The sequence below is a fragment of the Mya arenaria genome, chromosome 2 (assembly GCF_026914265.1).
Source record: "Mya arenaria isolate MELC-2E11 chromosome 2, ASM2691426v1".
In the NCBI taxonomy this organism is placed as follows: Eukaryota; Metazoa; Mollusca; class Bivalvia; order Myida; family Myidae; genus Mya; species Mya arenaria.
Window position 1 is genome coordinate 17,784,458 of NC_069123.1, and position 12,490 is coordinate 17,796,947.

The 12,490-nt window shown below is 34.1% G+C and overlaps 2 protein-coding genes across 2 annotated transcripts in view; both read right to left on the minus strand.

The window, feature by feature from the left end:
- Nucleotides 1–12,490, minus strand: part of LOC128214409 (uncharacterized) — a 31,213-nt gene that overhangs the window by 4,923 nt on the left and 13,800 nt on the right. Inside the window, exons 3-9 of the mRNA XM_052920869.1 lie at nucleotides 10,957–11,030; nucleotides 10,214–10,318; nucleotides 9,440–9,502; nucleotides 8,612–8,709; nucleotides 5,427–5,560; nucleotides 3,192–3,288; nucleotides 1,702–1,859 (exon numbers count right to left, since the gene is read on the minus strand). Coding sequence (XP_052776829.1) covers nucleotides 1,702–1,859; nucleotides 3,192–3,288; nucleotides 5,427–5,560; nucleotides 8,612–8,709; nucleotides 9,440–9,502; nucleotides 10,214–10,318; nucleotides 10,957–11,030 — 729 coding nt within the window. The remainder of the gene's footprint in view (nucleotides 1–1,701; nucleotides 1,860–3,191; nucleotides 3,289–5,426; nucleotides 5,561–8,611; nucleotides 8,710–9,439; nucleotides 9,503–10,213; nucleotides 10,319–10,956; nucleotides 11,031–12,490) is intronic.
- On the minus strand, nucleotides 5,548–7,382 carry LOC128214423 (uncharacterized). The gene is made up of 2 exons (XM_052920893.1): nucleotides 6,793–7,382; nucleotides 5,548–6,633 (listed from the first exon to the last, which is right to left on the minus strand). The coding sequence occupies exons 1-2, from the start codon at nucleotides 6,873–6,875 to the stop codon at nucleotides 6,309–6,311; spliced, it is 408 nt and encodes a 135-aa protein (XP_052776853.1). The 5' UTR covers nucleotides 6,876–7,382; the 3' UTR covers nucleotides 5,548–6,308.

Genomic DNA, 12,490 nt, shown 5'->3' on the forward strand with positions numbered 1-12,490 from the left:
GTATTGTGTCAGCAGGTTCGTAAAATATAAATCAACATTTTAGAAAGTGTGATTTTTTTAATTGTACATGTAGTGTTGCCATAAGTGTTTTTTTTTAATTTTATGTTTAAAAGTGATTTCAAGTGGTTGATCTTTTCCCGCGTTATTGTGATGTCATTTGAAAAAATGCTTCCGGTTAAAGTCGGGTCATTCTATTAACAGAATGGGTAAGAAAGGGTTACTGAAAGGTTTTCTTAAATAAAATTAAGGTTTTTTTTAACACTTATTGAATGCAATAATGAACTATTGGTATAAATATAAGTAATGAATTCCTTCGGACTCCACACACTTTGACCATCCCAATTGCATTCATACCCTGATAATGACATCAAGCCCGCAATTCATTCTTAAATAAATGTCGGATATCACAGCTTTGCTCTGTTGGACAGGATGATAGGATAAAGTCCAACCTCTGTAATTTAGGAGTTACAGTCAAACCTGGTTGAACGGTCACCTGCTTTAACAGGTCACCTGCCTTATCGAGACACTCAAAATTCCCCCCATACGTTTTTACTATATAAAGTATGTGCATTAAGCGGCCATCTGTCTAACGCGGCAGCGGCCACTTATACTTGTCCCCGTGAAGCCATAAATACACTAATTAGCAGCAACTAATCCCTTGTCACTGACAGTTCCGCAAGTAAGTTTGCCAATACACAGCTTTAATTGATACTGAAGTTGACGGAAAAGAACGACAGTCTTGGATAGTTCCGTCGTCCAATGAAAATTACCATGCGTGTTTACGAGAGATCATGTTTATAACGCGTCTTCGAATATTTCGATCAGAATTGACACACTTAATGAAGATATTTTAATAATTACAAAGATAATTGTCAAATACCGACAAAGAATGCCGGAAATGATAACTATGAATTTACAGTTTGCACTGTCACTTGATGGTGTGAAACCAGTTACAATGTGTATTCATTTCCGTATTAATTTTCAAAGTGCTCGGCTTTATGCTTCTATGAACGGATAATTACATTGCATTGTTCGGAATATTCTTTTTAATTTTGGTTAAGGCTGACAATAAAATATATCATGAGTGTTTGACTCTAAAAGAACGTGCCGAGTGTATAAAATAATTATTAGAAAACGGGCAATAGTGCAAGAAGAACTTATTATTTCTACATTTGCATTCAACCTTCTTTAATGGTACTGATGATACTGATTGTGGGGTGAGGTGGTGGTTAAGATACATAATCGACCTCTGTTTGAACAAAGCCAAAGTGTCAAAAAAGCCTAACCTGGACTAAGTGGCCACCTGTAGTAAGCAGCCACTTTTACCTTTTCCCAAAGGTGGCCACTTAATACAGGTTTGACTGTATTTAATAAACTAACCTATGGAATACAATTCCTTATGTTTCTGTTCTGACAGGGCTATGTCACATAATTTTCATTGGAATATTGGTTATGAACATAATAATCAGAGCGGTTCTGTGTCAATTCATCGTAAATGTCACTACCGTATGTATTTACAAAAGACAGTCATCTTCAAATATTTCACACAAAAATTACTTTACTTTGACATACATTTCCTCAAGCCTGATTGGTTAATTTACAGTCATGGTTAATTCATGAAAAACATTAATAATTCATGACATAACAACAGTTATAATACAAGACTTATTTGTTTGCTGCCTATAAAAACAGCTGCCCTACTGTTGGAAATGCTCCATGTCCAGCAACTGTTCACGGATAACTGATTCCCCACTTTCTACAGCAATTTCAACACGGTCTCCATTCCGCATTACACGCGCATCTTCACAAGGGGTAATCATTTCCCGCCATTTTCCCAGCAAATGGATGTATCGTAATAACTGAAATTAAAATTTCTTCTTACCTACAAGTTTGACAATTATGTATACATGTTTTTATTAGTTTGAGCTTGCCATAACATATTTCCTAATTTAAGATAAATTGAAAATTTAAACATGTAATATACATGAACATCCAATCCCTAGTTTCATATCTTTTAAGTATCTGTGATAGCATCTATCTACAGCCTTCAATTTGCATGGCATCCTATTGAGACATTGCCATCACCATCTATCAACTAATAGTTATCGTTTATTTTTGCTTTACCCAGTAATAGCTGCTGTATTAATTGTTTAGTAAAGCCAAAATAAATAATAACATACAAAATGTTGGTGGCAATGGCATATTACTTGCCAGCCTGTCAAATGTCCCGAAAGGCATCGTTGGACAGATAGCCATTAGTAATTGGGCCTATATGAACAGATATCTTTAGTTTATAACATGTTTTCATGATGAATTCCATGCAGTTTTGAAGTATTGATTGCTAACATTTTAAGAGCAAAGTATGAACTCGAAGATGATACGTCACTGCTAAACAGAGTGGTTGTTAACTCATGTCTGTTGTACTTTTAAATGAGATTGTTGAGTATTATTGAACATGTATTTATGCGAACACTTTACATAATGTTAGAGAAAATTTTGCCAGTTATCATTTTTTTCATAAAAACCTGGAATAGAAAACTGGAATGAAAAAAACTTTTATATTAAAGCTGCACTCTCACAGATATACCATTTTTACAACCTTTTATTTTTTTGTCTTGGAAAGTGCAAATTTTTGCGTAAATATCAGCAAACAAATGATATATAATTGCTGACAAAAAATCAGATTGTAGATTTTCATATTTTCGTTCGAAAATTAATGTTTTATGGCTTAAACCGTTTAAGAAAAATGCATAAAACATCATTTTTTTAACTTAAATATAAAAATCTGTGATCTGTTTTTTTGTCAGCAGTCTTATATAACTGGTTTCTATGGAATTTTGCAAAAAATGGCTTGTTTCAAGACAAAAAATAAAAAAGTTGTCAAAACCTTCAATCTGTGAGAGTGCAGCTTTAAAGAGAATGAAGAAACAAAATAACTAGAACTGGATAGCTTTTAAGAGAATGATGAAGGTAAATGGCTTTATCATGTTAACTGCATTGAAAACCTCGAATCAATAGGGTTCATCTACTGGTCATGACCAACCTGCCTTACAAGTTTGAGGTCTCTGCATTTGCAAGTTATTGATCGGAAATGGTGGAGACAAACAAACGAACAGACGGTCCAATAGCTGTATGCCGCCCTTCAGGAGCATAGAACTAGCATTAGATCACTACACTTGACACAAATTTACCTTTATTTTCAAGCTTTTGACAGCTTTATTTGTATTATTGGAAATAATGATTCTAAGCTGCAAGTTCTCTGCACTCCGGTTGGTATGTTCAAACAATCTGAAAATAAAACTTTTCATGCAACAAGGGCAAATATAGAAGTTCCTTTACAGAGTTCTATCAATCATTATGTCATCTACAGAACTCTTAAGTCCAATCAAAATAACTGTGTAAAACTACTTACATTAAAATCTTCAGAATTTAAGAAATATATTTATGGGTTTTACTCATTCCTTAAAAACAATCAGCATTCTTTTTTAAAGCATTCATTATCAAATCACACATACATTCATTTATGTATTAGTTTATTAATTGTACATGTACAGAATTATTCAGAATGCAAGTATGTCATGTATACTAGTTCACAAATCACTTATAATTAACTAATTTGGTCAAGCATTTAATTAGCAAAGATTGTAGTGCACAAAAAATGTTATGAAAATGCCAACAGAAAAAAATATTTAAAAGCGAATTATAATGCCATCATGCACACCGTGTTATACATGTACCTGGCTGTAATATGAATGTTTCGTCTGAATATTTTCAGAAAGTGGACGGGATGAGCGATATGGCAGGCGGGTGGGGGGTTGGTTTGAAGCAGTGGAATGGGAAGGTACGGCATGATTGTTACTCCATGGTGATCCTACAAGTACCAGGCAAGGGTAAGAACAAGAGCACCAAAGCAGACCCCAGTGCTAGTCCATTTTACTCAGACAACATGGGAATAACTAGCCAGAATTGTTGGTAACATTTATACATACTGTAACTCTTACCAATAACAGATGTACTATAATTCACGGGAATACCTTGAACATCTTTTTTCAATAATGGCCTAGGTATAAGTTTTTGAATGACAACTAAACCAAGACAATGACCATATCTAAACCATTTATTTTCTAAAAAATATAAGAATGTCAAGGTATCAATGTACGTAGCGGCCTGAATTAAGTAATAAAGACTAGCCAAGATATTTGATCACATATTGTTTAAATGGACATAACAATTATTGTACATGTCATGGGTATGTTCAACCTCTGTTTGCCAGATACTGATATGTTTGTACAGCTTACAGACCAATGTTGTACATGTTTCAGCCTTTTTTGCAATACTGAATGGATGTATTCCTATTTGCTAAAATACGAAAAATTAGAACATGCAAATATTTGCTTTCAAGTTCTTCATGCCTTATATTCTTAATTTTTAACAGCCACAAGCATCTTTCTTTAAAGCCAAGCTATTAAACAATGTAACTGTAAAATTGATCAAATTAAAGCAGACCCAACATCCGAATGTCAATGATAACTCTCTTTTACAACGCAGGTAAGGCAGACACAACATCTGAAAGTCAATAATAGCTCTTTATTACAACGCAGGTAAGGCAGACACAACATCTGAATGTCAATGATAACTCTCTATTACAACGCAGGTAAGGCAGACACAACATCTGAATGTCAATGATAGCTCTCTATTACAACGCAGGTAAGGCAGACACAACATCTGAATGTCAATGATAGCTCTCTATTACAACGCAGGTAAGGCAGACACAACATCTGAATGTCAATGATAGCTCTCTATTACAACGCAGGTAAGGCAGACACAACATCTGAATGTCAATGATAACTCTCTATTACAACGCAGGTAAGGCAGACACAACATCTGAATGTCAATGATAACTCTCTATTACAACGCAGGTAAGGCAGACACAACATCTGAATGTCAATGATAACTCTCTATTACAACGCAGGTAAGGCAGACACAACATCTGAATGTCAATGATAGCTCTCTATTACAACGCAGGTAAGGCAGACACAACATCTGAATGTCAATGTGAACTGTCTATTACAATACAGCAAGCACATTGACCAAAGATATTATCATCCCTGCAGATTTTTACAAAGAAATGAATGATAAACAATGGGCATAACATAGAAAATACAAAAACAAAAAAATACAGAAAATCAAGCAGTTATATGTTATCTTGTCCATGCAAAAAGCATCAGCATATAAGGAAACTATTACCACATGCAAGACCAGGATATGTGTTTAGGCCAATGTAGGGGTCTCGTAGGCTGCTAAGTCAAACAATATCTTGTGTGAGATTATGGACATTTTCAATATCAAAAACATGCAGGCAGATCACTGACTACAGTTGCTACACAGACCTACGCCAATTGCCCAGCGACATTCAAGAACAATACCTGGCAGTAACATTTATCTGGGAGGTAAAAAGAATAGCCAGCGTTCTTCTGTAGCTGACTGAAACAGCCTCAGGAATGTTAGCTTTGCACAATCTCTGAGACAGAGCTTCAAACACCATTATGGCTTGCACTATCTGGAAACAATCATGCACAACAATAGAACAGTCAGGCCGGACGTAGCATAGTATTGAAACATTCATTTGCCAAGAGATCTTCTTTAAAACATTTTCTCTATTTAAGTAATCTGGTCCACAAATATGTGATTTTTGATCCCTGGTGACCCCATGCTTTATATCGTTTGAAAGGGTTTAAAATAAAATATCAAAAATACCACAGATATATCAAACAAGATTGTTTGGCCTTTAGCTTATTTGTGGTTCAGATTTCTTAATACATAAGATTCAAAGATTCACAAATGAAGTACATGTATTCAGTTTTAAATGAAAAGTGGAGAATTTTCATGCCATGATTGTATTGGATAATTCCTATTTTGTTACTATAGACTTGTTCAGTACATGGTTAAAGGTATAAACAAAATTTAATATGACACATCACATTAGCATGATCTATGAAATAAATCAAATATTGATTTTTTTTGGAATTTTCATTACTTTTTATATTTACTGGTTTATTTCCTGTGGCAAAAGAAATGCATGAGAGTTCAGGGCCCTCGCTCTATTTCGGGGGAAGGGGCCCACAGCCTTTTTGAGGGGGAATTTTCGCGTCGTTTTCCCAAAATAGGGGAATTTGTATTATAGGGGAATTTGTATTAATAGTTAACTACAAAGGTTTCAAACAAACATTATACATTTAAAACAATCTTTAATCACTGAGTAACATTGCAAACAACTTCACATCAATTCAATCACTTGAACAGTCAACTTAGAATTTAACCATTCTATCTTTTTTTCTACCGAAGTAGGCAATGGCTTCGTTCAATTGTTCATCAGTCAAACATTCCTCTCCAATGCTGACGACCCTCATAAGCTCTTCAATCGTCTTCTGGGACATGGAAGCCCTAAGTGGCGTACACAGCCTATTCATTAACGAGAAAACTCTCTCGACCACTACTGTTGAGGTCGTGATCAAAGCCCCGACCAACATTAGATACCCCATGGCTGGGTAGTCCTGCTTGATTCCGACATCCTTCTGAATCTCCATCAGCATGAAGTTAGGGTCAGCTATCTGTTCAGGAGTAGCCTTTCTCCTGAAATTATATTTAAAAATGATAATTAATACATCATTAGTATAAATTAATTTTAATCATTTAATTACTATAATATTCAAGTTAATTTTGGCAAGCCAACATTTAGTTGTAATACCATTATATCGCACTAACATATGATTATCGTACACTCAAACGTACCGTAGAATCTTCTGTTGGTGACACGGACACTGGTTCGGACGCAATCTCGGAAGATTTCCTTTCTGAATCCTGCTTGCTAGCATCCTCACGGTCGATCTGCGATCCGGATGATGCGAGAGCGTGCTGCCTCAAAAGAACGTCAATCTTCTTACATGAAAACGCCGTTTGTTTCGTTAACTTTTTTCGATATGATTTCGAATTGTGCGACATTTTTCACAAACGGAAGTAAACAACGGAATGAATTAGTGCGCATGCGCATTGGCAAGGGAACTAACACAGTTAGATACAACGCTACTTATTATTCCAGTTACTTCCCCTAGTGCACAATGGCGCGTAGTTTAAAAATTTGACGATCTTTTTGCATTTTTTAAACCAATTTTTTAGGGGAAATTTTCAGCTCTGAAGGGGGAAATAAAGATACTTTTTCGAGGGGGGACGGCAGCCGAATTTCGGCGGTAATTTTGGAAGATCGAGGGCCCTGGAGTTATAAACAAGCATTAAATCTTTCAAAATCTAGCCTTATGCATGCATTGATTTCAATTAAAAGGAATTCAAAGAGTGTATCGAAGACAAATGGTCATTCATTGATGCAGTTCAAGTCTTACCTTAAAATTATTTTTTTCTTCAAATCTTGTTTCCAAATAAAAAAATTCTACTTTTAGATATATTGTGTTTGAAAATATTTAACATTTTACATTTGATACTGGAAAGTAAAACAAGACTTAAATTTCATTAATATAATTACAATATTTTGCTTCAAAGGATTATCATTGCAAAAGAACAAGTTTTGTTAAGAAAATAGTCAGGCCATGTTGAAAGTTTATCTCTGGCAAAAGGTGATAACAAACATATTATCAAAATATGTATAAATGAAAAATAATTACAGATAACATACATGCCATATCCCCCGGCGGGGGAAAAAATCCCCCGGAATTTCGATCCATCCCCCGGTCTCCCGGCGGGAGATAAAAATCCCCCGGAATTTAAAAAAAAATAAATATTTTTTTTATTTTATTTTTTTTGAAATTTTACATCAGGCAATAATGACAAAGTGAAACCACAGTATGTGAGTGAAACACTCCAAAAGCAAACTTTTACAACAAGTGATCAATTAATTTGTAGTAATTATCAAAGGCAAAGAAATATTACTCTTTTGGAAGGAAGAAATTAATAATATTTATTCCATTCCCTTATTGTCTGAAAGTCATCAAAGCTGATAGAATTAAGCACAATTTTTTAAAAGACTTTGGAGAAAGGTAAATTTTATTTAATTGTCTCGAAAACATATTTTACCAATGACATATTTTGTTCTGCAAGTGCATTACAGTATGACATGACAGTGTATCATAAAAATATGATAAATCATGACATAATATAATTCTGTATAATGAAAAGTAAAGAGGTTTTCAAAGCAAACTATATGTGAAAACATTTTTTCATACTTGCGTCTAAAAATACTTTAAAATTTCGCCAACTTAGACCTGCTAAAAATCCCCCTGAATACAATCAAAATCCCCCTGAATTTTCAGCCTTTTGAACAAATCCCCCTGAATGGTCTCCAGAAAATATGGCATGTATGAGATAATGAGAAAATGCACTTGCTTAAATTCAGTCTTATGGAAAGCGCATTTACTGGTAATTACTTGATTATACAAAATATTTATACGCCTTGTATTAACAATGAATTTATTAAACTATGACTTATTCAAATTGATATCACAAGTATGAGTTATATTCTGTTCCAATAGACAAAAGGTTTTTGATTTGCAAGTAAAACTTTCATTTCCTTATAGAGATGGCCCCTTTATAGCCAACTTGCCTTGAGATACTCAGCATCAATGACGGAGACCTCGAGAGAGAATTTCATACTGGCATGCCACCTCACTACCTCAGTTTCATTACATGCCTCAAATGTGCCTGAAATGAAAGGAAGAAACCCATTTGACATGGATTACTTGTATTGCAAAAGAATTACGAATTTCCACATTGTTCATTTTTTGACGGAAAATAGATAATTGGTGCTTTTAGATTGGCCAATATTGGGATATTATAGATTTATCAACATTTAGCAGTTAGTACTTACATTTTTTTATGTTTAACGTGCCATATACGCAAATATAAGAACAACACAGTAATTATTTACTTCTATCTATAAAACACTCAGTGTTCTCAATAAGAACCGGCTGCCTACCCAAAATGGACAGTTCAAATGGCAATTAACCGGTTCAAATTTGGAAAAATAAATCAATTTTAAGTAGAATAAGTAATAGCTGGTCGGTTACTTTACAATTTGAGATGGTTCCACCGAAACTCATTGAGAACTCTGGACACTTATTCTTACACTAAACAACCTATAAATCACATGTCATGATGATCCTCCGTACCAAGTTTCAGTATAATCTGCCTAAAACTGTTAAAGTTATTTGCTCCACAAACATTTTGCAAACAACAACCGGACCAACCACCCAATCCCTTAACCAACCGTATGGTGACTCCAAAATACCTCCCTCAAACTCTGTTGTTTGCAAAATAAGGGAGCCAGAGAGTGGCAGGGTGTATTTAATGTGTATGAACAGGTTTTGATATATACATGATTTTCTTTCTTAACACATACCGGTACTGTCATAATTGCCTACAACTTTCCTACCTGGGATTTCAGACGGCAGGGAAATCTTGAATGGTATGAGAGTACTGCGTATATAGAGAGGCTCTGAAATAGTGAAAAGAGAATAGTAAGCCTTCAAACTTGTAACCAATGACATTTCTGATTACTTTTCAAACGTTACAAGTATACATTGTTTGATAATTATCTTTATCTATTCATGGTTGACCTTTCTTTTAAGTACCTACAATTCACATGTATACAAACCCTGTACAGTGGTAATGTATACCACTTGAAACCACATCAAGGATGTCATCATTAACATTCAATTGTTACATATCAGTGAAAGGTTTTACTGAATGTCATAATAAATGTTTTACACTGATTTGCTTATCATGGTCCACAGGCAAACTATGTTCCTCCACATTATACCATAAATTATTTGAAGTTTAAAATGTAACAACCAAACTGCTAAACGAATCATAAGGAAAAAATGGCTAGCAAAATTTTCATGAATTATTTTATTCAAGGTTATTTTGTAAATATGTATTCCTGTAAACTGCTGAAATTTCCTGATCATTTGAAATCAATTATGTCAGATGTGAATTTAAAACCCTAGCAAAATATATACAGCAGCCAAGTATATAAAAGTTGTCCACAGATTATCTTTTACTAGTTTGCATATTAAAGGATGTACTTGGTTACCATAAATGAAATATGGGATCACAAATTTTAAACTGCACATTATTAGCCAAATTAAAAAATCGCAAAAAAGGATAGGTCTGTGAATTTAAAACAGTATAAGAATAATGAGCGTACCATCGGATTCAAAGAGTGTCTCATTGTAGCTGACATGGTGACGACATTCCTCAAACTTCTGGGAGTCAGAGTCCGTCAATACAGCATTCTTGTACTCGTAAACAACTAAAACAAAACCAAACAAGACTATTTCTAGTCATCTATTCAATGTCTGGTTAGAAGTTTTTAAGTTAAAAAAACAAATTTCCAGGATTCTCACTTGAATCTGAAAAGTGCCAGTCTCAATGGCATATTTCAGAAAAGTCAATGGGTCTGCCGTTCTTTGTCAAAGAACTGTTCTTTAATATGGGTTTTCTACATGAACTTTTAACAAGAGCTGTCACAGACAAAATAACAAATGCCCTAAATTTGGCCTTGTTGGAAGGATAGCAATTATTAAAGCTGAAGAGATGTTTGTAAAACATGTATGACCCCTTATGTCATGGCAGCCAATTAGTCATTATATGTCTGTGGGGTAATTTAAGATTATGACCAACATTTCTTCAGTTTAAAGATAGTAAGTATAGTAATTAATTCATGTAATACAATCATATAATTTATATATATATATAAATACAATGTCATGTAGTTGAACTTCATATCCTTGAACCCAAGCTATTCAAACTGTCTAACTCTGAATATTGAATGTATTCTGTAGAGTAATCAAAATACATGTACCGGTAATATCTTGACAGTTCTGACAATAGTAATGAAAGAAAATATCTACATTTACATGTAAATCTTACATGAATATGATCACTTACACTTTTCACAGCCAAGAAACTTGAGCCTTACACCTCTTCCCCCTGTTGCTGATGCAATCTTCAGGTAAACAACACTGCAATATATAATTTGGAACATGCTACAGGTAAATTGTTTGATTGGTTACTGCCTTGTTCTCCTTCGAAATGACAAGTCAACTAAAATCAATGAAATAATATTATTTCTTGCAAATTACCTTAAAGAGAGTGCCACCATCTTGACTAAATAAGTTGTAATGTTTAAATGCTGCTCCAGTTAGCAATTTCAAGTACATTTGACTTTTGACAGGATAACTTCCTTGCATGCTATGTACCATGTTGAATATCTGTCTAGGGGCTGTTTCAATTATTTTAGTCATATAAATGTAAAAAATCTGTTCAAATGTCACAAATGGCAATACATTGATTTTTTTTTTATTTCTTCAACTTTTTGTTCATTTTTGATACTCGCTGAAGTCCAATTCACTCAAAAATATGTAGCAAAATAACTTCAAACTACGACTAAAAACGACTAAGATCAGTATTGACACAGCCCCAACAGGAATACAGCCTTGAATTGAATTGATTAAAACTTTCCACTCAATCCAGTGTTCAATTTGACTGACAGGACTGTTAGCAGGTCTTGTATGCATTGACTTTGATCTTGACAGATGAAGTATATTACTGTTATACATCAATGTCCATGAAAAAACATCTGACAGTTGAACATTGCTGGTATATTTCAGGAAGAAGCTACCGAGTCGGGTGTCACCAAATCTTCTAAACATAATTCCCAGTACAAAATTTTGATGGTAAAGGCATACATATTAACAAATAATAAAATATAATGATAACAGGTACATGTACATATATAATTATATTTCAAATATATTTTAAACATTTCATATACATGAATATATTCAATAAATAACAATAACTGTATAAATATTGTTTTTGCATAAGACATAAAAAGTGGTATCTGTTGATTTTAAATGAATGTTTTACAGCTACATGTATTTAAAGTATATATATGTGACTCACTGGATATGTAGACAGAGAATGTCAAAGAAGTATTAACATTGCCCTACATGTATCTTCTTTATTCATTTAGTTTAGACTCTTGAAACTGGTGAATGATTTGGTGTTTTCTGTAAAATAGGTGTAGCATAAAACTGTTGTACATAAGCCTTAGTCTTCTCGATCCAAATAGTTACTCTTGAACATCATTATAGCGTATAACTTATGTACAAAGTTGTTATGAGGAGTAAACATGTAGCAGTCAAGGATAAAAGCAGTTTAAATCCCTGTTCATAGCTGGTGGCGGCCCACAAGCCCATCCTTCGAAGCGTCCAAGGTTGTGGCTTTAGTGGGGATCTCTGGCAGCTGTTTCAATTGAAGCATGAAAGTTGAAAAAAGGGAGAGGCAATAAACATCTGTCCTGCAGAAACTGAGACAGGCAGCACGGATCGTAAAATGCTTGATGATGGTGGTCTCGAAGTCACCAGTGACAAATCTGGGTACCATTCAGCAAACAGATATTTCTAAAAGACTGCCAAGA

What these genes read in the sequence shown, in the direction of transcription:
- LOC128214423 (XM_052920893.1), bottom strand. Translation starts at nt 6,875, where the DNA reads ATGCTAGCAAGCAGGATTCAGAAAGGAAATCTTCCGAGATTGCGTCCG. An exon ending in CACCAACAGAAGATTCTACG is followed by an intron (nt 6,634 to 6,792) that starts GTACGTTTGAGT and finishes ATATAATTTCAG; the next exon opens with GAGAAAGGCTACTCCTGAAC.